We start from the raw sequence: 25,315 nt of genomic DNA, 5'->3' as shown, positions 1-25,315 counted from the left end.
GTCAAAATGAGTGCACATGAAGGAAAAAATTTGGAAGATGCGACGATGTATCGACAATTGGTAGGTAGTCTGATCTACTTAACCTTGACTCGACCTGACATTTCTTATGCAGTTGGTGTGATGAGTCGGTACATGCAAAATCCAAAGAAGCCTCACTTGGAAGCAGTTCGACGAATACTAAGATATGTGAAGAGTACAATTGATTATGGTCTTTTGTACAAGAAAGGTGAAGACTGCAAGTTAGTTGGTTACTGTGATGCTGACTATGCGGGAGATCATGACACCAGGAGATCAACAACTGGGTATGTGTTTAAGCTTGGTTCTGGAACCATCTCTTGGTGTAGCAAGAGACAGCCGACGGTATCATTGTCAACCACTGAAGCAGAGTATAGAGCAGCAGCAATGGCAGCTCAAGAGAATGCATGGCTAATACAGTTGATGAGTGATCTACATCAACCAGTAGATTATCCAGTACCATTGTACTGTGATAACCAATCGGCAATTCGCTTGGCGGAAAATCCAGTCTTTCATGCAAGAACTAAACATGTGGAAGTGCACTACCACTTTATCAGAGAAAAGGTTCTACAAGAAGAGATTGAGATGAGACAGGTCAAGACGAATGATCAAGTTGCGGACTTGTTCACAAAAAGTTTGAGTACAGGCAAGCTCGAAAATTTTCGCTGTCTGCTCAGCACAGTGCAAAGAATGAGAGCTAACATTGAGGGGGAGTGTTGAGAATCAATGTTAGGTAGAATCAATGTTAGGTATGGTTGAGTGGAAAAAATTAGGTGCAATTAATGGGTTTTGTGTGGTAGCAAATAATCTTAGTTTAATTAAGTGTGTGGTGTAGCTTTCATTTGGTTTGCTATAAATACCCAAGTCCTCAAGCATTGTAAATCATCCAAGGAAAAACAAAGCCTAGAGCTAAATAAGAAAAGCTTTGCTAATTAGTTTGTTTTGTAAGCTTTCTTTAAGAGTGTGCTCTATTTTCTTCTTCTTGAGATCATTAGAGTTATCTTGGATACTCTTCTTATTCAACACTATATCACTCTTTTCTGATAAAAAACAGAACCTACACACTAGAGGCCTAGGAACTCTTCTCCAGCCATTAATGGACATTGGAGGATATCATCCATCCACTTGGAAGAAGATGGGAAACACAGTACAATTAAAAAACAGATAAGAACACAGCGGTAAGCATTCTAAAATCAGAAACTCAACTAGCCGTTGCACATTTGAACCTAACGGCTACTTGCTAAAAATAGCAAGTTCTTCACCTCTTCGATTTCAGAGTTCTCTTCACTTCTTTCTGCAGGATTGTCATCTGCAGTTCGACATTAAGCTTGTATGCAGCTTAAATCTCAACATTTTTCTTATTCTGCTTTAGTTTAAAAAGTGTAATATTATATTGTGTTTGTTATACTTCTCTCTTCCTTATGTTTCGTGTCTTTTCCCTTTTGAGCAGTCACATGAACAACAATTCAATAAGCGGGCAAATTCCACCCGAGCTTTCCAGATTACCAATGCTTAAGCACTTGTAAGTAGAACGCCAGCGATATTCAGAATACAACTTGGTTCATTAGTTTCAGTTTACCCTCTTCATTTGTGTGTCTGTATGGCCACCTCGAGTTGAATAAATGTATCGAACTCATTGCAGTCTTCTTGACAACAACAACTTATCTGGGTATCTTCCACCGCAGTTCTCGGAGTTGCCAAGCTTATCAATACTGTATGTTTCCTTACTTTTGGAACATAAATTCGCATCTTAATTATGTGTTCATGCTTTCCTTTCTTGAATTTTCTCACTGTTGGTGAACAATTCTTTAGAATTTCCTTTTCTACAACAACAATCCCGCATTGAGTTTCTTAGCCTTATCATCTTATTTGTCTTGCAGTCAACTTGACAGCAACAACTTTGAAGGCACTACAATTCCAGATTCGTATAGCGACATGTCTAAACTGTTGAAGTTGTAAGTGCTCCTTCTGATTCTGTCTTTTAGTTGGTTTAAAGGTAAAAGTGTGTGATCTAAGGACTAGAATCTCTATTTATTCATAATTCATACATCAGATGTAAAGCGAAAAGATTTGTGATTAATCATAGCAAAAAACAGAGAGAATCATAGTTTTTGTTGGGAAACACGTATTTCTGACCACTGCATAGGGAACATCTCCCGTTGCTGTTTATATCACGTTAGGTGAGGTGCCCTGGTTGTTTGGAATGACAATCAAGAAGTATGCTCTATATTTAACGCGACGAATCAGGTCAAGATTGAATGTCTTTGTGTTCTTTCAGGAGTTTGAGGAACTGCAACTTACAAGGGCCTATTCCTGATTTGAGTAGGATTCCAAACCTTGCTTATATGTAAGTTCATTCAAGAAGTTTCACTTCATACCTGATTATTTGTTCTGATTTTCTGGCTTTTCTAAATTCTTGAATATAGTATACGTTATGTTTTGACAGTATCTTAAGTAATTCGTTATTTATTCATACCAATTTTCAGAGACCTAAGCTCAAATCAGCTAAACGGATCCTTGCCTGAGGGTATACTTTCTGATAACATCACAACGATGTAAGACGCTATCTACCTTGCAAATGATACGCCATATGTATTGTATTTGACATTTAGTAGCATTTTCCCGTTAAATGTTCTCTAAAAAACATTGTTTAGCTTTGAAGATCATATAATCAAATTCTAAAAGGATTACATGGATTTTTAATATTCAACTTATGAACTTTGTGTGCAGCAATTTATCAAACAACACTCTGACCGGAACAATTCCCAGCAACTTTTCGGATCTTCCTAATCTTCAGAGATTGTGAGCCACTTCAAACTGATCTTTTGGTGTTTTTGAGCTTCCGTCTATCTTACTTTGTGAACAGCAAGAGTTTGAAGTTATTCTCTTTTAGCAGTGCCAATAATGGAAACTATGTTATGAAGTAAAGTGGGAGTTTATTCCGCATGGCAGGTCTATAGCAAACAATTCATTGAACGGCTCCATTCCAGCAACGCTTTGGGAGAACAGGAAACTCAACGAGACAGAAAGACTAATCATGTAAGAACTGGAGTGAGAAAAGTTGTTACTTCTGTTGTGTGTGTGAATTTAAACTCTCTAGTGTTAGGATGCCGGTGTATAGAAATGTTATTCAATTTCCTATTCTGGTCATCCTTTTCTTTTTACTAATATGTTTTATAGCATGTTCTTGAAATTTTGTTAAGAAGTGGAGTGTGGCTTCTGATATTGCAGGGAGATGCAGAACAATAACCTTACAAATATTACCGGCAGTACTGTACTTCCGCAAAATGTCACTGTCTGGTTTGCTTCTGGACTTTGTTCTCTGTTAATATATCTCTAAGTGCAAGTTATGTTGTTCTTATACTCCGTTAAACTTTCTCTTCTGATTATTATTGTTCAGGCTTCGGGGAAATCCGGTTTGCTTAAATGGCAACCTTGATAACTTCTGTGGAACCGAAAGTGATGACGAAAGTGATAGTCAGATTTCGACAAACTCCACTGCCAACTGTGTGAATCAAGGATGTCCACCCCCTTTCGAATATATTCCTGTAGCCTGTTTTTGTGCTGCTCCTCTAATTGTTGACATTCGGTTGAAAAGTCCCGCATTCACAGATTTTCGCCCTTACGAAAGTACATTTGAGCAGCATCTTACTTCTGGTATCAAATTACATCTCGATCAGCTGGACATTACTTCGTTTGTGTGGGAAAACGGACCTCGTCTGGGAATATCTCTGAAGCTTTTCCCTGTATATGTTGATAATGCCAATAATTCCAATACTTTCAATAGAACTGAACTTAAAAGAATCATGAATATGTTCGCATCATGGAACATTCCTACTAGTGGCCTATTTGGACCCTATGAACTTCTCAACTTCATTCTACTGGATCCTTACAAGGACGGTTTGTCTCAAAAGCCTTATTTTTTCTAGATGTGAAACTGTGTGTTGATTTTGATTTGTTGATCTCACGTCTCTTCTTGATATCACAGTGGTTGCCTCCTCTTCAAAGTCCGGTCTAGGCAAGGGCGCTCTGGCTGGCGTAATACTAGGGACTATTGCTGGTGCCGTTACATTATCTGCAATTGTTTCTCTTCTTATATTGAGAAAGCATTTGAAGGATCGCCATGCAATTTCAAGAAGACGTCGTAGTGAGTGTCTTACTATCATAAGGCAGAAGACATATTTGTATAAATGATCATTTCCATGGGGCTTCTCCCGAGTTAGGAATCCTGAGAAGCCCCGCACCCAATTGAATTTAACAAGATTGAACAGGTGCATCAGCTCTTGGTGCAAATACTTTCACTTTTAACATTGCGCCTTCGTTTATATGCAGCAACCAAGAGCTCCATAAAAATTGAAGGTGTCAAGGATTTTACTTTTAGAGAAATGGCCACGGCTACAAACAACTTTAACAGCTCTGCTCAAGTTGGACAAGGAGGTTATGGAAATGTTTATAAAGGCATCCTGGCTGACGGAACCAATGTGGCCATAAAACGTGCACAAGAGGGATCATTACAGGGCGAGAAGGAGTTTCTAACAGAAATAGAATTATTGTCACCCTTACATCATAGGAATCTCGTGTCCTTAGTCGGGTATTGTGATGAAGAAGGGGAACAGGTACATTTGATTATCCTTTCTGAATGTAGTTCTGCTACATTTTATCTCCTCTTCTTGCTCTCTTTTTTTTATGTCGGACCAACAATTTTACTTGGGAAAAGCTTGACGTTTGTTATTTTTGTGCTTGCAGATGTTGGTTTATGAGTTTATGTCCAATGGAACTCTAAGGGATCACCTTTCTGGTAAACCTAATACTCTTGTTTTACTGTCTTTGGTTCTTACTTCATCTCTGTCTGAATTTCAGTAGAGTAATTTACCGCTCGTAAATGTTCGACTAAGAATTTACAGTAGGGATTTCGGTTACATGCCATTCAACAAGCTTTATAATTGATGTGTGTCTCAGCAGCTAGGTCTAAAGAACCACTGGGTTTTGAGATGAGATTAAGAATTGCTCTGGGATCAGCCAAGGGCATCCTATACCTCCATACAGAAGCCAACCCTCCGATATTTCATCGAGATATCAAGGCCACCAATATATTATTGGACTCTAAGTTGATTGCAAAGGTTGCTGATTTTGGCCTTTCCCGTCTTGCCCCGGTTCCAGATTTTGAAGGGACTGTGCCTGCTCATGTATCCACAGTAGTGAAGGGGACACCGGTAAGACTCATAAACATTGTAATTACCTAACTAATAGCTACGCAGGTTAAAAACTCTCTTATTATTTGAATTGATTTTTCAGGGGTACCTTGATCCGGAGTACTTCTTAACTCATAAGCTAACGGATAAGAGCGATGTTTATAGCCTCGGTGTTGTGTTTTTGGAGCTCTTAACAGGCATGCAGCCAATCTCACATGGAAAAAACATTGTTCGAGAGGTAATTACTCGAACCTAATTACAGACTCTGTGGTTTGGATAGCACTATATATGTAGACCATCTTTTATGATTTGCACGTAAGGATATAATGTCTTAGTCAAGACCACTTATGGTTGACGCTAATTAATCCTTGTGATCGACTAGATGCATCAGTTTAGTGTTATTTACAAGTTTTTTTTTGCACTTCAGGTAAACATTGCATTTCAATCCGGTATGATCTTCTCAGTTATTGATGGAAGAATGGGGTCTTATCCTTCCGAGTGTGTGGAAAAGTTCTTGAGTTTGGCTCTCAAGTGTTGCAAAGAGGAGACAGACGCGAGACCCTCAATGGCAGAGGTTGTTCGAGAACTCGAGAACATATGGTTTATGTTGCCGGAGTCTGACAGCAGAACATCGGAATCAGTGACGAGCAGTAGTGGTGGAAAGGTAGTGACTCCTCCACCCTCATCCAATGCAGCGAGGCATCCTTACGTCTCTATAGACGTCTCTGGCAGTGACCTTGTTAGCGGAGTCGTACCGACAATTACACCAAGATAGGAACCGTAGAGAGAACAACTATAGCCGCATTTGATTTGGATTTTTGTAAGATAGGGGAGGTAGAGGAGTGCATTTTTTTATCCTTTTGTTATAAAACTAGTATACTTGAACATTCAAAACAGTGCGCATACTTGCATACAAGAAACTAAAATCTTTTGCCATAGATCAGATAATTCAGGAATGTTTTCTTCCAGTTTGTTCAAGTTGAGTACGCAAATACGATTAACGTTTTGAGTTCGCAAGGGCAGGAGGGAAGAGGAGAAACGGAGAGGGAAGGGCGGCGCTACGGGAGGCAGCTGGTTAGGAGGCGGTGGTTGGTGGCCAGTTACAGTGAAAAGTTACAAGCAGATTTTTAGGGGAAATGATAGCTGTTGTAGTCATATTTAGAATAGGAATGTGATTGTGTAAATCCTAGAGAATATGAGAATGTATCTTATATTCATATTAGGAGTAGATTACCTATTAAATATTGTAATCCTAAATGGAAAGGTTTTACCCTTCCTACTACTATAAATAAAGGCATAAGGGGGTGAATCAAACACACCTCAGAATTAAATCAATCTCTCTTCTCTCTAATAGTGGCCGGCCCCCTCTCTCTCTCAACCTTAGATCGTTCAATCAAATAGGCCTACAACACATTATCAGCACGCTCTTGCCAGAAACTGAGGAATTGACGCATCGTAGGAGGAGGCTATCATCCACCACATTCAAAGACTTATTCGTTTTCTACTAATCAGATACGCTTAAAATAAAAGAAGATATTTGAAACGTCCACGAAGTATGAAAACATTCCCATGATGCACGAACCCCTCTATGTTTATATTTTCCTTTCGATATATATATATATATATATATATATATATATATATTGTATATGTTCATATATTTGTCAATATATATATATATTTATATATATATGTGTGTGTGTTTCATGCATCGCACAATTAAATTGTTATGTGGAATTTGTGAGTCAAAATATAAAATTAGATTAGAACTGAAACCCTAGGTTCGAAAATTGGGTATGTTTTTGGTCTCACCATGGGATGGCATCACCCTGATGCCCTTGGACTACCTGCGCAGCCCCTGTAGGGCTTGCTGCTCCACAACCACGGGCTTGCAGCCCTAGTTTTTGGTCCACAACCCGCAAGGCTAGCTTGCTGGGTCCCCTGTGTCAAGGCATGCATCATCAGCAGCCAGCCCATTTGTTGGGCTTAGCTTCTCGTGCCCAAGACCCAGGTCCCAGCCTTCGCTGGGCCTTCTCGAGTGCTCGCCCACAAGCCAGCGTGTGCTCGGCTTATTTCCATGCCCCCCTCACGGTCCAATTTCAAAACCCAGCTTGCGGCTGGGGTTTCCTCCCTTCACTGTGGCCTGCAGACCACCTCAAGGTCCTTTTTGGGCCTCGCCTTATATTTAAGGCACCCACACTCGTGCCCTATTACCCACGACACTAAGCCCAAATTATTTTGGGACTATATTTTCGATCCAATAATATTATTTTAATATTATTTAGCTTCTACAATCGACCATGTATGACCCGATTTATTGAATTAATTAAAAGTGACATGCAGTCCATTAATCTGATAATGAATCCAAAATTATTGACCTGAAGATCACTTTTGGACATTAACGTACTTTGAACCGTCACATACTTTCATAGTAACAAAGCTCTCACACTTGAGTTCCCGAAGAACCTCATATCCACTATATTCAAATTAGTATATTGCATTATGTGTTTCTTGCAGGAACCTCTCATTATGAACTAATTGTTCATAAAAACTAAATAGAACCTGTAGTTTCAAATTTAGTGCCTTTGAAACCTGAAGTTTTCATTCAAAACATACCACATGAAACCCATAGTTTTCATGCATAAATTGAACCAATATATGTCTATATAACCTGTATGTTCTACGATATATGTCTATGGCTTACCATATGACTAATCACATTTTTTTCCCTCTATTTTAGGGACACGTCGAACTTGAACAAGCTCGATTTCTCCGCTCTAGAAGTCTCTGGAAAAACATTTCACAGCAACAAAAAAAGTGAAACAAAAAACTCAATTGAATCAAATGAAGAATTTTCTAGAGTGCAAACAATTAGTGTTATCAGCAAGAAGTTTCAGACCTTAAAATGCAAAAGCATGTGCCCAAAATGCAATCCTACAAAACATGAAACAGCAGCCATAAGAGAATTGGAAATTTTCTAATAAAATGAACCGAAGACCAACTTCGAATAATTGGTAACGATGACGCTTTGACATTGGCAGAGTGTATGTGTGAGAGAGAGAGAGAGAGAGAGAGAGATGGAAATAGAGTTAGAATTAGATCAATGCAGAAATCAACCTTAAGATTCCCTCTGGGTCAAATGGTTGCACCATAGATGAGAAACAGTTGGTAGAGGTTGATAGTAGGAGAACTGACATTGCATTCCTGAAACACAAAGTATTAACATTTTTCAATTATCATCAGTGAATGCACTAATACAGGACTTAAATTTGATATATTCAATAATCTATTTACCAGAGAAGGACCATGAGAATGACTTTTATTCTTCTACAAAGAGGCAGTTGATAAAGGTGACTCATTTTTGTTAACCTTCCATTCCCCCTTCCTCCAGATTCATCCTTATTTCCTCCTTTTTTTTCCACCCACTCCTCTGGACGACAATTCTCTGCTCTTGTTTTATTTGAATCAAAATATGGAATTACATTTTCTCAGCTACCAAACAAAAATTTACGAACTAAAATCACAGAAACACCAAAACTAAAACATGAGATCACATATTCTCAGTCAACAAACAAAAATTACAAATCCAAAGCTAAAAAGAATCAGAAACAAACTAAAACATGGGATTGGTGAAGGCCATACCTTCGAAAGCATAGACGCGGACAACTCTTCGAGAGCGATCCCAACTCCGGGCTCGGAGACGGAAACAGAGGCCAATATCCTCAAGATTTTGCGTTGACGATTGTGAGATCGCGATAAAACGGTCGAAACCAAATTTGCACGTTTTGAAAAAACGTTAAGGAATCTGGGTTTCAATGAATATGGAGGGTGCACATAAAATCCGAAACCAAAAGAAGGCCTCCTATGTCGGTATTTTGTGAGAGAAAAAGCGCAAGATTCGAGAGCGAGTTCAACAGCGACAGAAACACAGATTTGTGAGAGAGAAGAAACCCAAGGAAAAATCGGGAAGATGCAAGAGAGGCTTGGACGATGAACAGTACCATTATGTTTGGGTTTTGGTATATACTAGCCTCTCGCACGCACGCTGCGTGCAGCGTGCGTGCGAGAGACATTTTTGCATCACGGGCGCTACGCGCTCCAAAGATGTGTTGTTTTAGATATTCTTATATTTCTTAAGTGATTATTTTATAAATTGTGTTTGTGTCTATCACAACAATTTCTTATTATTTTCAATTTTTTATTATGTTCAATCATATAACTTAGTCTTTTTGCACCTGCCATTGTACCCAAAAATGAAATTTATGAATTGTACACTAACTAATCCACCTTTTTTTTTTTTTTTTTTTTTGCTTGCTAATTATTATGGTGTCTTTTTTTTTTTTTTTTTTTTGTTTGGCTGATAGAATTTGATTTCACGAAATGAACTATGCTTGATCATTATTATGACTTTGGTAATTAAGTTACTCAGTCTAGTTAGAATTTTGTTATCTCCATCAGTACCATTTTACCCTTATATATTGTACAGAAGAAGATCAAGAGTTAGGTTCCTTAAACTCTCATATAAAAAATAAAAAAATATGCTTAATTATTTAATGTTGTATAGAAAATATGAAATGATCAATATATTTTGTAACATGAGGATTAGTGGCTGTATTAAAAGGGTGCACAACAACATTTTTTTTATTATGGTGGACAAAAAGGTATTATGGGCAATATTTGGCGTCATTCGAGCAGGTTGGTAGATCATTTGTTCAATGGTTGTGTGAATGGGATAGTTGATGCAGTTAGAGGAGTGAGTACATAATTATGGGTGTGCCATTTTGGGTTGGGACTGAGATGTTCAACATTAGAGCATGGGCCAGACTACGTAGTTCCAATTGCTTGAGTTGAAGAAAGGTTGATGAGATAATGATGTTACCGTACAATCATCCCATCATTCCAATGTGATAATGGTGTTATCGCATGCCATATTGTCATATTGCCACATTTGTTGAATAATTTAGGAGCATATATTCCATCCAATTTGCACATATGTGAGTAATCTCTCATACATTTTTTTACTATTTTTCTTTAAAACAACAACGAAGATAAAATGGGAAAACATATACTATTTATAAATAAAAAAAATATGAAAATATGACATGTAATTTGATTTCTAAATACATATTGACAACACTTGATGTCCTTAAATCAAAATGTTTCAGATTCATAAGTTTTCAACCAAAGTTATAGGCTAGCTAGGGATGAACTCATAATATATGAAGCAAAGCAAAATATGGACAACATGTACATATGTAAACATAGCGCCTACGTGTGAAATCAAAGCCATGCTTGCCACCCATTTGCTTGCACTTGATGCTTTAGATTTTCATGATTAATCTGCAAGCAATGATGATAAAATAAGAAGTCTAACTATAATGCACAATCCCAACTATAAAGATTGTAAGCAACTTAACCTAAATACCTTTAAGTTTGACAATTTTCTCATGGCAATACTTTTACTCCAGTTACTTGTAGAATACTGAAAGATAAATATATTTATCAAGTTTGAGGTAACAAATTGTAACCATATTTACAAAATTAAATAATAAGAAATATTACCTTAATCTTGTACTTCAACCTTTGTACTTTGAGACGGGTGTGATGCTTGTAAAACTGACAAAAAATGCAATTTTATTTATATTTGAAAATTGAATGCAATTTGAATTTATAGTATACTTTTGTATGAAAATAAGAGAAGACTTACCGTATTTAGAAAAGTTGTTTGGCCACTGTTAATCTTTTTTCTGCACCCATAAATTGTTTTATTTTATTTTATAATTTGAGATAATTAATTTGTAGAATGATATAGAGAATGCCATTAAAAATAAATAGGTAAGAAATGGTGTTGTACCTTATTTGTTGGACTTTATTCCAAATACGTATAATCTGAGGAGTTGTTGAAGGTATTAATTCTTCCACAGCCTTTTTCAAGTGCCACCTATATATTGAAGGTATATATAATGTTAGATTTCTTGTAACAAATTTGTATATAATTTAGGATACATACTGCTCATGCTACTTCTTTTTCCACTCTTTGAGAATCAGTTGGCTTAGATCAGTAGTTTTTACTCCGACAGATATCTCCCAACCAGGTGTAAAAATAGAGACACGTCTGTTTGAGATCTTATCAATAGGTTCCTTCTTCATTTTTTGTGCGTATTTTTGTAAATATCCTAAGAATGAAAACAAATAATTTTTAAAATTATCATAGCACACGTATAGCACATTAAGATAATCAAAAGTGAAACTCATAATCTGACCGAAATTTTAAAAAACACACAATGAAGATTTCAAAGGAAGAAGTTAAAAGAACCCATATGAAGCTAAACCTGGATATGAAAATAAAAAAGACAAAGTAAAACAAAAAGTTTAATTACCAAAATGATTTGGAAAATTATAGGAGTGCAAAATGGAAAAGGGATATGATCAATACCCGATCGAATCACTGGCGAGAGAGCTCCGATTCCAAAAATTAATCCACAAATACTTAATGTTAGCCTCTTCAATCAAATTCTACTTAACCTAAGTCTAATCCAATCCTAATCAGCGAACATGACTTGAATATTTGTATGGCAAATAAACAGCAAGCAAATGCTCAAACCTGGAATGTGTAGCCACTGGTATGCTCCATGTGTATCACTCCCGAAACACGTTAAGAGCTTTGGCAAGTAAGCAAACTGCAACATCGATACAATGACAAACAGAACTTCAATTACACATTGCCAAACCATCCAAAACTTTACTCAATAAGAGAACAATTAAAACATATTATATTGTAATGAAAAAAATATTGGCCAATATTTAAGATTGAATTGTAGAGATAAAATTTAGAAATTGAAGAAACGTGACATACTTGTAAAGAAGGTGGATGGATTAAGGTGCAAAACAGGCAATGCTCCTTTAGGTTTTTCTTCTGCAAATTTGTCAAAGCCTCCTCAAACAAAACCGAAAACAAAAACAAAAACTTACCCATTGCCAAAGCCTCCTCAAGCAAAAAACAGAATGCCAAAATCAATTACATAGAAAACAAATTTCAAACCTCGTTACTTGTTTGTTCCACGATTGGTAAATTCCAGAGACTGATTTGTAGAAGAAATTCAATAATTCTGTGAAAATGCATGAGAAGATTAACAGTAAGGAATAAGGAGCACTGTGACAGAGAACAAAATACAAAAGTTTAATTAATAATTGAGAACTATGGAGGAGGAATTAAACTCAATTAACAGCAAAAAAAAAAATAAAAAAAAAATAAAATACACATACTTTATCGAATGACCAGTTCTTGTTGGTTTTTCACCAATTTCATCTTCTCCTCCGGGCTCCAGCAAAACAATTTCAATTTGCTCTTTTCAGGTTCTTTTATTTTGTGCTTTACTTAGATCTCCTTCCGCAAAACTGCTTCCCCTCCCATGTTTGAATTTTTTTTCATGCACGATCGTGTTTATAGTTCTACAAAACTACTCCCTTCACACGCTTCAAGTGTTCAATTGTTGAATAGCAGTTCTAATTCTAAACATATTAGGGTTCTTTTTATTTATTTATTTATTTTTATTCCATTAGTTTTACAATAACGTGAGTATGTAAACTACAGTCTCTCCCACGTTTCTTTCCTCATTTTTTTTCAAAATTTTCTAATTCTAAACATATTTGGTTTTTTTTTTTTTTCATTCGGTCAAATTTTACAATAACATGAGAGTTTGTAAACTAAAACCTGCAGTCTCTCTCCCACGTTTCTTTCCTCAATTTCCCAACATTTTTTTTCGTTTTTTTCTCATTTTTTTAACGGCATCCGTCTCTTTATGTTTTCATCTACTTTTTTTTTTTTTTTTTTTTTTTTTTTAAATCAAGATGAGTACCAATATTGCATTCATGGGTTATCTATTACGTGGACTCGTGACCAATATGCGTTTTAATTTCCGGTTTCCTATGTATTTTTTTTGCATTCCTTGCTCTCAATTTATAGTAAAAATTTAATATTTTTTTCATTACAGTTTTCTATTTGGTTATGAGTTTTTTACCAATTTGTCCTTATTTTCTGATTTCTTTTGGGTTTGATTGTGAAGCTTTGAGGGAGGGTTTGATTCATCCAACGAATAAAAACAATCTTGGCTAAGAGTGTAGAAAAAGTATATCTCACGTAAGCATCTCCCATGTGTGTTGTGTTTCATTTCACTATGTTACCCCTATTATAAGCACTTACTTTTGTGTTGTCTTTTTTATTGAATGAGGACATTATGGGAATATTGAAAACTTCATCAAACTGGGGCTCTCACTTTATATATATAGATTTTCTTATTTCTTTTGGGTTTGATTGTGAAGCTTTGAGGGAGGGTTTGATTCATCCAACGAATAAAAACAATCTTGGCTAAGAGTGTAGAAAAAGTATATCTCACGTAAGCATCTCCCATGTGTGTTGTGTTTCATTTCACTATGTTACCCCTATTATAAGCAGTTACTTTTGTGTTGTCTTTTTTATTGAATAATGACATTATGGGAATATTGAAAGCTTCATCAAACTGGGGCTCTCACTTTATATATATAGATAAATATAATTTTATTTGAATGCGACTTTTTTACATGATTTGTGACAGATAATTAGTAAACGCGATAATGAATATACCGTCGTGTTCACTTTGATCACTTCAAAACTCGATTGATGTTCACTTTGATCACTTCAAAACGGTCTCTCCCGCTCATTGGATAGTTGGCCGTTTCCCCAGACGTCAGTTTCTTGTCTTCCCCTCCTTGGTTGTAAACAATTACAAACTCTCACCAACTCCCTTTCCGTTTATGCATTTTTTATACAAAGAAGATTTCTCCAAATTGTTAAAAAAAAAAAAAGAGCAATAGAAAAGGATGGGCTGTATCATCATCGCCATCATCAACTTCAGTCATCTATGCAGCATTAGCTGTGGCGACCTGGTCAGAAAATACCAAGCCCAACTCCCGGGTAACTTTTCTTCTATTATTTTCATGCTATTAATCTTCTCACAGTTGGTACTATATATACAAATAAAATTCAACCCAAAACCAAAAGCTTATCTCGTTTTGCATCATTTGGTTTTAAATTTCAAAGCTTTGATTTTGTCCATGGTATCAATATCCCCGTTTTGCTATGTTTCTGTGAGTTTCTGGCAGTTCGGTTTTCTTTATTTCGTGTCCAAGCTGTCCGCCGTATGAATTTTCACTTTTAGATTCTTGTATATTTTGTTCTGAAGTTGTTGGAGCTTATTGTTGGTATTTGACAGTTTACTAACTCAATACCAAAATATGTGGGTGATAAGTTTACAAACTCTATCACACCTCTTTCACTTTGCACTCTCAAATAAAATTGGACAAAGAAAGAAATAGAGAAAGGAGGGAAGCAACAAGCTTTGGCAAAACACTTGGACTTTGATATATGAAAAAAGGTTTACAAACTTTTGGAATAAGAAAGCTTACAAGCTTCTTCACAATTGGAAGTGGGATTTGGATGGGATGATTTACAATGCTTGAGAACTTGGGTATTTATAGCAAACCAAATGATTAAACTAAGATTATTTATTACCACACAAAACACATTAATTGCACCTAATAATTTTTATTCAACCATACCTAACATTGCCTAACTTTCCATGCCTAACTTTGACATTGATTTTCAACAATAGCAACTTGTTTTGATTTGAATTTCCAACACTTATTGCTATTAGTGTTGAATTGCTTGAAGACTTGAGATATCAGTTCACTTTGTAGTGTTGAAGCTGTGATTTCAATATGTTTGGTTGCTTTCCGATTCAATTTGTAATCTTTTTTATGCTTGCTATCAGGGGGACTGTTCCAATTCTGCATAAATTTCTGCCGTTGTGTTGTAAGGGGTAAATTCGAGTTGTAGTGATTTTTGCGGTCTCGGGATGCATCAATCAAGAGTTTGGACATATGCATTTGTTTTCGCCACATTCCTGTGCTGGTCTTCGCTACGCGCTGGAGCACAAAATCTTAATATCACCGACCCTGCAGAAGGTGATTTTGCTTATGATTTGTGAAGCTTTGAATTCTGAATGGCTTTCTTCAGGAAATTGTACTATAGGGAATACTTGAATACATTTATTATGGTATGAGTTCAGTTTAGAAGTTTTTCGATTCAGGTGTATGGTTGGCTTATGTGCTGACACGGTAACTTCAATTGACAAACTAAGTGACTGATTTCTAGTTTACTTTCATCTAGATGGATTGAGGTCTATGTCCACTTCCAGTACATACATGCACTTGAATAATAATCTTGTGATTTTCGACTCATTTCTGATGTATAGCATGATTTTTGACATTCCCTTGTTTCTCAATTCTGATATGTGTTAGCGTTTTGTAAAATGGAAGAAGAAGAAAATGCACTGAGAATATAGAAAATGACTGCTATTCTCTCTGCAAGTTACAGAGGAACCTTTTCTTTCTTTGTAAAATATATTTTCCACCCAGCACACACACTCGTGCAAAAGGGAATAATTCTGTTAACAAGGCTTAGCTGCATACACACAACCAACAATACAATCTCAGCCTTACACTTGTCATAATCTAAGACTAAGTGAATACACAATTAGAAACAAGGCTTATTTACTTTAACTTTACTTAGCTCACAGCTTATACACTAATACTCCCCTTTAAGCTTTGAGCTGATATAACTCCAAGTTTGTCCCTGAGATAGTTGAATCTGTCCTTTGGTAATGCCTTGGTGAAAATGTCTGCCACTTGTTCTTTGGTAGGACAGTAAACCAAGTCAATTATCCCTTGCTGCAAGGCATCCTTGATGAAGTGATATCTCCTGTCAATGTGTTTTGTCTTCTGGTGAAACACAGGGTTCTTGGATATTGAGATTGCAGATGTGTTATCACACTGCAGAGGAGTTGCCTCAGCTTGTAATTCTCCAAAATCTTCAAGAACAAACCTGATCCATATAGCTTGAGATGTTGCTTCGGCAGCACTTATATATTCAGCCTCTGCTGTGGATAGTGCAACACAATTTTGTTTCACAGAAGCCCATGAGAACACTCCACTGCCAAAAGAAAACGCATAGCCTGAGGTACTCTTGCTGTCATCTATTGATCCTCCCCAATCACTATCACAGAAACCAACCAAAACTGTCTTCTTGCCTTTCATATAATGCAAACCATAGTCCAGTGTTCCCTTGATATATCTGAGCACTCTCTTAGCTATCCCATAGTGCTTGTTAGAAGGGCCATGCATATATCTAGCTAACAAACTAGCTGCATACATCACATCTGGTCTTGTAGCAGTAAGATACAATAAACTGCCTACAAGTTTTCTGTATTTCTCTTCATCTGCTGCACCACTTCCATCTTCTTTACTTAACTTTTCAGTAGCCACAAGAGGAATAGAGACAGATTTACATTCTTTCAATCCAAACTTATCCAACAGAGAAGAAGCATACTTCTTTTGATGAATGAAGATGCTAGATTCTGTTTGAATCACCCCCATCCCCAGAAAATGGTGAAGAAGACCCAAGTCTGACATCTCATACTTCTCCTTCATATCATCTTTGAACTCATCCAGCATATCTTGATTGTTTCCAGTATACACAATATCATCCACATATATGGAAACTATTAGTATATCCTTTTCTCCCCTTGTCTTAGTGTAGAGAGTTGCTTCACTTAAGCTTTTCTCAAACCCACACTTAGCAAAATAGCTGTCAATCTCTCCATACCAGGCCCTAGGCGCCTGTTTCAAGCCATAAAGAGCCTTGTGCAGCTTGTAAACCTTATCTTCCTTGCCACTAATCACAAACCCTTCAGGTTGATCAACATATACTTCTTCCTACAATATTCCATTTAAGAAAGCAGACTTAACGTCTAATTGAAGTAGCTTCCAGCTTCTGTGTGCAGCAAGTGCAATTAGTGTTCTGATGGTGTCCAATCTGGCAACTGGAGCAAACGTCTCATTGTAATCAAGTCCTGGTTTCTGCACATATCCTTTAGCAACCAGCCTTGCCTTGTTCTTTTGTACTGAGCCATCCAAATTTAGTTTGGTTTTGAACACCCATTTCACACCAATAACCTGCTTATCACTTGGTCTGTCTACAAGCTTCCAAGTCTCATTTTTCTCAATCATGGACAATTCTTCTTTCATAGCTTTTATCCAAGCTTTATCTTGTGCAGCTTCCTCATACTTCTCTGGCTCCACAATACAAAGATTGCATTGTGCTAGGATATCACTGATATTTCTCCATTTAACTGGTGTATGGTCATATGGACTAGTGATCTCAACAGTTTCAGAGACATCTCTATCTTGTTCTTCCATTTGATTACTGTCTACTATTTCTGTCACTTCTTGTAGACTGAAATCATTCACATTCCTATACTGATCTTGAATGTTAGTTATTGCAATAGACTTCTCTGAATTCTCCTTCCAATTCCAAGACATAGTTTCATCGAAGACCACATCCCTTGATAGAATTAGCTTCCTTGAACATGGATCAAATACTCTGTACCCTTTCTCACAAGTTGCATAACCCACAAACACACCTTTGACAGACTTTGCATCAAGCTTTTGTCTTCTTTCAGCTGGTACATGAACATAACAGAGTGATCCAAACACCTTTAAGTGACCAATTCCTGGTTTTCTCCCACTATAGGCTTTAAAAGGAGTCATGTTCTCAAGAGCTTTTGTAGGCGATCTGTTCAGAATATAAACAGATGTATGTACAGCTTCTGCCCACAGAAAGTATGGCATGCTCTTATCATGAAGCATTGCCTTAGCCATCTCTACAACTGTTCTATTCTTTCTCTCCACTACTCCATTTTGCTGTGGAGTATAAGCAATGGATAACTGTCTTTGTATGCCTTCAGATTCCAACAACTTGCTGAATTCAGTTGAGAGAAATTCTCCCCCTCTGTCACTTCTTAGACATTTCACTTTAAATCCACATTGTAACTCCACCATTGTTTTGAACTTTCTAAAACAGATTAGTGCCTCAGACTTATGTCGTAGGAAATAAACCCATGACATTCTTGTGTGATCATCAATAAACAACATGAAATATTTATTCCCAGCAATTGATTCATTATTCATGGGACCACACAAATCTGTGTGTATCAATTCTAGAGGATTCTTGGCTCTCCAAGCTTGTCCTTTTGGAAACCAATCTCTGTGTTGTTTTCCCATTTGACATCCTGCACACACACCATCAACATTTTCAAGGTGCGGACGACCATGCACCATTTCTTTTTCTCTAAGCTGCTTGAGGCTTCTAAGATTTAGGTGTCCTAGTCTCTTGTGCCAAGTCCAGGTACATTCAGCTACACTAGTTTTCAATGCAACTTGATCAGTTTGCATTAAAAACAAAGGGTAGCACCTATTACTTTTCATCTTAACCTTGATAACCAGACAATCAAGTGAAGGACCATCAAAGATACAACACTCTCCTCCACCAAATAGCAAATAATATCCATGTTCGTCCATCTATCCCACACTCAACAGATTTTCCTTCAAACCAGGTAGAAACATGACTTCCTTGATGCATTTACTACCAGAATTTGTATCAATCATAAGTGAACCTATTCCAGCAACATCTACCAGATTTCCAGTGGGCATTTGTACCTTTCCAGTGACATTTGTTCTTACATCCCTAAGTAGCTCAGCATTTCCAGTCATGTGGTTACTACAACCACTATCAATGTACCATTTTTCATTCACCTTGGCCTCAGTAATTGCACTGTTAGCATAAAACAGATTACCTGTCACTTCTGCCTGATTAGCACAGTTTGCCTTCTGAACAACCTTGCCTGCTGTGCATTCTCTAGCCCAATGTCCAAACCTATCACAGTTGTGACATTTGGATTGCCCCTTGTATCGACATTCTCCAAAGTGAAACTTAGAGCACACTTTACACTGTGGTTTAACTATATCTTGCTTCACATACCCAGAAGAGTTTGAGCTCTGTGTAGGATTAGTGAATGACCTCTGTTGAAACTTAGGCTTAGATTCCCATTTCTTTCCCTTCGAATTCAAGTGCTTATAGGATTTGAATGTACCAGATTGAGCATTTCCACTGGTTTGTCCTTTTGAACTCACAGAGAATGAGGCAAAAGCCTTTTCAGTGACATCAACACTATGCAAATCAAATCGTTGTTCTTGACTCTTCAAAATTGCTACAACCTCCTGCAGTTCTACAGTTTCTAAGCACTTGGTATTTTCAATAACTAGACATATGGGATCATATGGTTTACTGAGACTAATGAGCACTTTCTGTACAAGCCTTTCATTAGACAGAATCTCACCAAATGTTTTCATCTGATTGATCAATTCATTTAGCCTAGTAAGATACCCAGACAGAGTTTCATCATCACGCATCCTAGCATACTCAAATTCACGTCTCAGATTTTGTAGTTTCACAGATCTCACCTGATCACCACCATGATACTCGCCATATAACAGATCCCAAGCCATCTTCGCAGAATCTGCATTAGCAATCCGAGGAAATATCTGATCTGAGACTGCGTTCTGAATAATACCCAGAGCTTTTGCATCTTGCATATATGCTGCGACCATTTTCTCATCGTCTTCTTCTTCCTCTGAGCTTCCTTCAGCTTTCTTCTTCTTCTTTGTTTCTGAGATCGTAATCCCTTTTTCAACTAATTTCCATAACCCATGAGATTTGAAGATCGTCACCATCTTGATTCTCCAGAACTCGTAGTTCTCACCGGAGAAGATCGGAGTTCTCACCTCAGAACTTCCAGGTCCAGCCATCTTCGAGCTTTGATGATGCGAATACAAATCGAAATCGAGTTTTGTAAATTTCCGGCAACGTCACCCAACCCGGAACGAGTTCGAGTGTAGCTCGATTGGTTTTACGCCCAGATCTCAAACAATCGATCCTGGCTCTGAGGCCATGTTAGCGTTTTGTAAAATGGAAGAAGAAGAAAATGCACTGAGAATATAGAAAATGACTGCTATTCTCTCTGCAAGTTACAGAGGAACCTTTTCTTTCTTTGTAAAATATATTTTCCACCCAGCACACACACTCGTGCAAAAGGGAATAATTCTGTTAACAAGGCTTAGCTGCATACACACAACCAACAATACAATCTCAGCCTTACACTTGTCATAATCTAAGACTAAGTGAATACACAATTAGAAACAAGGCTTATTTACTTTAACTTTACTTAGCTCACAGCTTATACACTAATAATATGTTCATAGTTGGTCTCCTTCGAAAAACTTAGTCTGGTTGTGTTAATCAAGTAAGGTTTATCAATTGTGTAAAATTGCAGTGACCGCGCTGCGGGCCATCAAAAGCAGTTTGGTTGATCCCAACGAGTATCTGAGCGACTGGAATAGAGGAGACCCATGCACAGCAAATTGGACAGGAGTGTTTTGCTGCAACACAATATTAGATGATGGCTATCTTCATGTTCAAGAACTGTATGTTTCAATCTTTCTAAATTTTACCTGTACCTTGCAGCAACTGACTGAATGGAAATATTTTCCTTTTGACCCTTGCCTTTTCTCGTTTCATCTTGTTCCCCGTGTGTGGAGAGATTTAATTCCCATGTCTCTGGTTCCAAGTGGTCTTAACGAGCAAATTTCCCTGCACATAGGTGATTCCATTATGAACTTCGCAGAAATATCTGAATGAAATAAGAAAATCTGCCAATTTGATCCTGTTCCCACATCAATCAATAGTCATCTAGGGTTTACGGAATCAAGTAATGATCAATGTCTTGCATGAAAAGTATATTTTGTAACCGTTGGAAGCATGTTGAACTTTTAAACTTAGAGTAGAGTTTGGCTATAATGACATGTTCTCCTTCTTTACTGCAGGCGACTACTAAATATGAACCTGTCAGGAAGTTTATCGCCAGAGCTCGGACACTTATCTTATATGAAGATACTGTAAGGCACCACATACCTTGAAAGAAGCTTTAAATTCTTGGCCACTGTTCTCTCAGCATTACGGAAAACTTGTTAATCTCCTCCCTAATATGCCGGTGAATGATTTTATCTCTCCTCTGATCAATTCTTCTGATAGGGATTTTATGTGGAACACAATAAGTGGAAGTATACCAAAGGAGATAGGCAACATTACATCCTTGGACCTTTTGTAAGTTAAGCTGTTCGGATATTTTTGGCAATATTTGGTTAAATCTCTATCTAATATTCTGTGTTTACAGGCTCCTTAATGGAAACCAGTTATCAGGTTCCTTGCCCGAAATGCTCGGTTATCTTCCAAACTTGGAGAGACTACAAATTGACCAGAACCAAATATCGGGATCAATACCTATATCGTTTGCAAATTTAAACAAGACAAAGCATTTGTAAGGGTTTTTCTGATGCTGCTTTAGTTTAAAAAGTGTAATATTATCTTGTGTTTGTTATACTTCCTCTCTTCCTTATGTTTCATATCTTTTCCCTTTTGAGCAGTCACATGAACAACAATTCAATAAGTGGGCAAATTCCACCGGAGCTTTCCAGATTACCAAGGCTTGTTCACTTGTGAGTAGAACGCCAGCAATATTCAGAATCTTCAACTTGGTTCATTAGTTTCAATTTACCCTCTTCGTTTGTGTGTCTGTATGGCCACTTCAAACTTTTCGGATCTTCCTGATCTTCAGAGATTGTGAGCCACTTCAAACTGATCTTTTGGTGTTTTCGAGCTTCCGTCTATCTTACTTTGTGAACAGCAAGAGTTTGAAGTTATTATCTTTAAGATGTTATCAAATGTTTTAGCAGTGCCAATAATGAAAACTACGTTATGAAATAAAGTGGGAGTTTATTCCGCATGGCAGGTCTATAGCAAACAATTCATTGAGCGGCTCCATTCCAGGAACGCTTTGGGAGAACAGGAAACTCAACGAGGCAGAAAGACTAATCATGTAAGAACTGGAGTGAGAAAATTTGTTACTTCCATTGGTTAAGAGGAAGTGGTGTGTGTGAATTTACACTCTCTAGTGTTAGGATGCTGGTGTTTATAAATGTTATTCCATTTCCTATTCCGATCATCCTTTTTCTTGACTAATAAGTTTTATAGCATCTTCTTGAAGTTTTGTTAAGAAGTGGAATGTGGCTTCTGATATTGTAGGGAGATGCAAAACAATAACCTTACAAATATTACCGGCAGCACTGTACTTTCGCAAAATGTCACAGTCTGGTTTGCTTCTGGACTTTGTTCTCTTTTAATATATCTCTAAGCGCAAGTTATGTTGTTCTTATGCTCCGTTAAACTTTCTCTTCTGATTATTATTGTTCAGGCTTCGGGGAAATCCGGTTTGCTCAAATGGCAACCTTGATAACTTCTGTGGAACCGAAGGTGATGATGAAAGTGATAGTCAGATTTCGACTTCCACTGTCAACTGTGTGATTCAAGTATGCCCACCCCCTTTCGAATGTATTCCTGTAGCTTGTTTTTGTGCTGCTCCTCTAATTATTGACATTCGGTTGAAAAGTCCCGCATTCACAGATTTTAGCCCTTACAAAAGTACATTTGAGCAGCATCTTACTTCTGGTATCAAATTAGATCTCGATCAGCTGGACATTACTTCGTTTTTATGGGAAAAAGGACCTCGACTGATTATATCTCTGAAGCTTTTTCCTGTATATGTTGATAATGCCAATAATTCCCATACTTTCAATAGAACTGAACTTAAAAGAATCATGAGTGTGTTCGCAACATGGAAAATTCCCGACAGTGACCTATTTGGACCCTATGAACTTCTCGACTTCATTCTACTGGATCCTTACAAGGACAGTTTGTCTTAAAAGCCTTATTTTTTCTAGATGTGAAACTGTGTGTTGATTTTGATTTGTTGATCTCACGGCTCTTTTGATGTCGCAGTGGTTGCCCCCTCTTCAAAGTCCAGTCTAGGCAAGGGTGCTCTAGCTGGCGTAATACTAGGGACTATTGCTGGTGCCGTTACACTATCTGCAATTGTTTCTCTTCTTATATTGAGAAAGCATTTGAAGGATCGCCATGCAATTTCAAGAAGACGTCGTAGTGAGTGTCTTACTATCATAAGGCAGAAGACATATTTGTATAAATGATCATTTCCATGGGGCTTCTCCCGAGTTAGGAATCCTGAGAAGCCCCGCACCCAATTGAATTTAACAAGATTGAACAGGTACATCGGCTCTTGGTCCAAATAATTTCATTTTTAACATCGTGCCTTCGTTTATATGCAGCAACAAAGAGCTCCATAAAAATTGAGGGTGTCAAGGATTTTACTTTTGGAGAAATGGCCGTGGCTACAAACAATTTTAGCAGCTCTGCTCAAGTTGGACAAGGAGGTTATGGAAAGGTTTATAAAGGCATCCTGGCTGACAGAACCGTTGTGGCCATAAAACGTGCACAAGAGGGATCATTACAGGGCGAGAAGGAGTTTCTAACAGAGATAGAATTATTGTCACCCTTACATCATAGGAATCTCGTGTCCTTAGTCGAGTATTGTGATGAAGAAGGGGAACAGGCACCTTTGCTTATCCTTTCTGAATGTAGTTCTGCTGCATTTTTTTCTCCTCATCGTCTTGCTCTCTTTTGTTATGTCGGAGTCAGACCAACAATTTTATTTGGGAAAAGGTTGACGTGTGTGTATTTTTGTGCGTGCAGATGTTGGTTTATGAGTTTATGTCCAATGGAACTCTAAGGGATCACCTTTCTGGTAAACCTAATACTCTTGTTGTACTGTCTTTGGTTCTTACTTCATCTCTGTCTGAATTGGTAGAGTAATTTACCGCTCGTAAATGTTTGACTAAGAATTTACAGTAGGGATTTCGGTTACATGCCATTCGACAAGCTTTATAATTGATGCGTGTCTCAGCAGCTAGGTCTAAAGAACCACTGGGTTTTGAGATGAGATTAAGAATTGCTCTGGGATCAGCCAAGGGCATCCTATACCTCCATACAGAAGCCAACCCTCCGATATTTCATCGAGATATCAAGGCCACCAATATATTACTGGACTCTAAGTTTATTGCAAAGGTTGCTGATTTTGGCCTTTCCCGTCTTGCCCCGGTTCCAGATTTTGAAGGGACTGTGCCTGCTCATGTATCCACAGTAGTGAAGGGGACACCGGTAAGACTCATAAGCATTGTAATTACCTAACTAATAGCTACGCAGGTTAAAAACTATCTTATTATTTGAATTGATTTTTCGGGGTTACCTTGATCCGGAGTACTTCTTAACTCATAAGCTAACGGATAAGAGCGATGTTTATAGCCTCGGTGTTGTGTTTTTGGAGCTCTTAACAGGCATGCAGCCAATCTCACATGGAAAAAACATTGTTCGAGAGGTAATTACTCGAACCTAATTACAGACTCTGTGTTTTTTATAACACTACCATCTTCTATGCTTTGCATGTAAGGATATAACGTCTTAGTCAAGACCGCCTGGTTGACGCTAATTAATCCCTGTGATCGACTAGATGCACCAGTTTAGTGTTATTTACAAGTTTTTTTTTGCACTTCAGGTAAACATTGCATTCCAATCCGGTCTGATCTTCTCAGTTATTGATGGAAGAATGGGGTCTTATCCTTCCGAGTGTGAGGAAAAGTTCCTGAGTTTGGCTCTGAAGTGTTGCCGAGATGAGACAGACGCGAGACCCTCAATGGCGGAGGTTGTTCGAGAACTCGAAAACATATGGTTTATGATGCCGGAGTCTGACAGCAGAACATCGGAATCAGTGACGAGCAGTAGTGGTGGAAAGGTAGTGACTCTTCCACCCTCATCCAATGCAGCGAGGCATCCTTACGTCTCTATAGATGTCTCTGGCAGTGACCTTGTTAGCGGAGTCGTACCGACAATTACACCAAGATAGAAACCGTAGAGAGAACTATAGCCGCATTTGACTTGGATTTTTGTGAAGATTGGGGAGGTAGAGGAGTGCATTTTTTTTTTTTTTGGTATCCTTTTGATGTAAAACTAGTATACTTTGGACAGTCAAAACAGTTGCATACTTGCATACAAGAAACTAAAATCTTTTGCCATAGATAAGATAATTCAGGAATGTTTTCTTCCAGTTTGTTCAACTTGAGTATGAAAATACAATTAACGTTTTGAGTTCGCAAGGGCAGGAGGGAAGAGGAGAAACGGAGAGGGAAGGGCGGCGCTACGGGAGGCAGCT

The 25,315-nt window shown here is 37.6% G+C and overlaps 1 protein-coding gene and 1 pseudogene across 1 annotated transcript in view; both read left to right on the top strand.

Moving 5' to 3' along the window:
• The window catches only part of LOC137715823 (probable LRR receptor-like serine/threonine-protein kinase At1g06840), an 11,884-nt gene extending 5,741 nt beyond the window's left edge, over positions 1 to 6,143 (top strand). The window contains exons 6-20 of the mRNA XM_068455170.1: positions 1,466 to 1,537; positions 1,658 to 1,729; positions 1,896 to 1,970; positions 2,294 to 2,362; positions 2,502 to 2,570; positions 2,746 to 2,817; positions 2,968 to 3,054; positions 3,247 to 3,315; positions 3,416 to 3,915; positions 4,004 to 4,162; positions 4,348 to 4,631; positions 4,762 to 4,813; positions 4,978 to 5,228; positions 5,311 to 5,445; positions 5,635 to 6,143. Of these exons, the coding sequence (XP_068311271.1) occupies positions 1,466 to 1,537; positions 1,658 to 1,729; positions 1,896 to 1,970; positions 2,294 to 2,362; positions 2,502 to 2,570; positions 2,746 to 2,817; positions 2,968 to 3,054; positions 3,247 to 3,315; positions 3,416 to 3,915; positions 4,004 to 4,162; positions 4,348 to 4,631; positions 4,762 to 4,813; positions 4,978 to 5,228; positions 5,311 to 5,445; positions 5,635 to 5,982 (2,314 nt within the window). The 3' untranslated portion in view covers positions 5,983 to 6,143. The remainder of the gene's footprint in view (positions 1 to 1,465; positions 1,538 to 1,657; positions 1,730 to 1,895; positions 1,971 to 2,293; positions 2,363 to 2,501; positions 2,571 to 2,745; positions 2,818 to 2,967; positions 3,055 to 3,246; positions 3,316 to 3,415; positions 3,916 to 4,003; positions 4,163 to 4,347; positions 4,632 to 4,761; positions 4,814 to 4,977; positions 5,229 to 5,310; positions 5,446 to 5,634) is intronic.
• Positions 6,144 to 14,931: 8,788 nt separating this feature from the next.
• On the top strand, positions 14,932 to 25,027 carry LOC137715650 (probable LRR receptor-like serine/threonine-protein kinase At1g06840; annotated as a pseudogene).
• The last annotated feature ends 288 nt before the right edge of the window (positions 25,028 to 25,315 follow it).

Source organism: Pyrus communis, chromosome 14, assembly GCF_963583255.1.
Source record: "Pyrus communis chromosome 14, drPyrComm1.1, whole genome shotgun sequence".
NCBI lineage: Eukaryota > Viridiplantae > Streptophyta > Magnoliopsida > Rosales > Rosaceae > Pyrus > Pyrus communis.
The sequence above is the reverse complement of the archived record's forward strand: the minus strand, read 5'-3'. Positions and strand labels throughout refer to the sequence as shown.